The following is an 816-nucleotide window of genomic DNA, read 5'->3' on the forward strand; positions in this document are numbered from 1 at the left end:
CGGTGGCTGCCGAGTTGCCTGGAAATATCTAAGTGTGTTCCTGGTCATCCACAAATATTTGACTTGACACAGGAATAAGCTGGAGTGGACTGAGAGCCTGGCCAAGACCAGAGGCCAGGTTAAAACACTTGGCTGCTTCTTGTCTTCAGGTTTAATTAAATGCTTTTTGTCTCTGCAGTGGTTGATCCACTGCGTAAGCTGAGATTGTTGCACGCTGGCTAAAGTTTAACATGTCGTGAAGGGAACCATCTCGTGGTCCAGGGCAAGGGTGAGTGCAGGGTGTAGCAGAGGTGGCACTGGCGTAGCAGATTGCTGCTGTTGAAGTGACTTGGCTGAGCCAGGTCCCTGGAACTACAAAAATGGGACATATGTTAGGGTCAGCCAGACCCTTTGCCTTGCTGAGGCAGAACGGTTGTTGATACGGGATTTCATTCCTGAAATGACTTCCTGGTCTGATAAGCTTCCTCTGACCACACGTGACTGTGCCAGTCCTACCTCCCTCTTGCCTTCCCTCCTTTCCTTCCACGTGTGAGGATTTGATCAATCTCTTTTCTCCTAGAGTTGGGCATTTGGGGCTTTTGCTGAAGATGCTCTCTCTTCTTTAAACTCTGCTTTGTGCCACAGATGGTGAATGCCAAGAAACTGGAGAAGGCGGAAGCCAGGCTGAAAGCCAAGCAGGACAAGAGGATGGAGCGGGATTCCGTGAAGTCATCTGGCCCTCTGTGAGTGTGGAGTGTGCCTTGAACATCCCCATCGCATTCTGTTGAGTGTGGCTGGGATCTGGCTGTACTAGAGCTTTCCTGCTGTGTCCCCTTC

At 50.6% G+C, this 816-nt stretch overlaps 1 protein-coding gene across 1 annotated transcript in view; it reads left to right on the forward strand.

Annotated features, from left to right (window-relative positions):
* ABCF3 (ATP-binding cassette, sub-family F (GCN20), member 3) overlaps positions 1–816 on the forward strand; it is a gene marked incomplete at its 5' end in the record, with an annotated part of 9,145 nt that overhangs the window by 1,214 nt on the left and 7,115 nt on the right. Inside the window, one exon of the mRNA XM_009876511.1 lies at positions 625–722. Within this exon, the coding sequence (XP_009874813.1) occupies positions 625–722 (98 nt within the window). The remainder of the gene's footprint in view (positions 1–624; positions 723–816) is intronic.

Source organism: Apaloderma vittatum, unplaced genomic scaffold (genome assembly GCF_000703405.1).
Source record: "Apaloderma vittatum isolate BGI_N311 unplaced genomic scaffold, ASM70340v1 scaffold34079, whole genome shotgun sequence".
NCBI lineage: Eukaryota > Metazoa > Chordata > Aves > Trogoniformes > Trogonidae > Apaloderma > Apaloderma vittatum.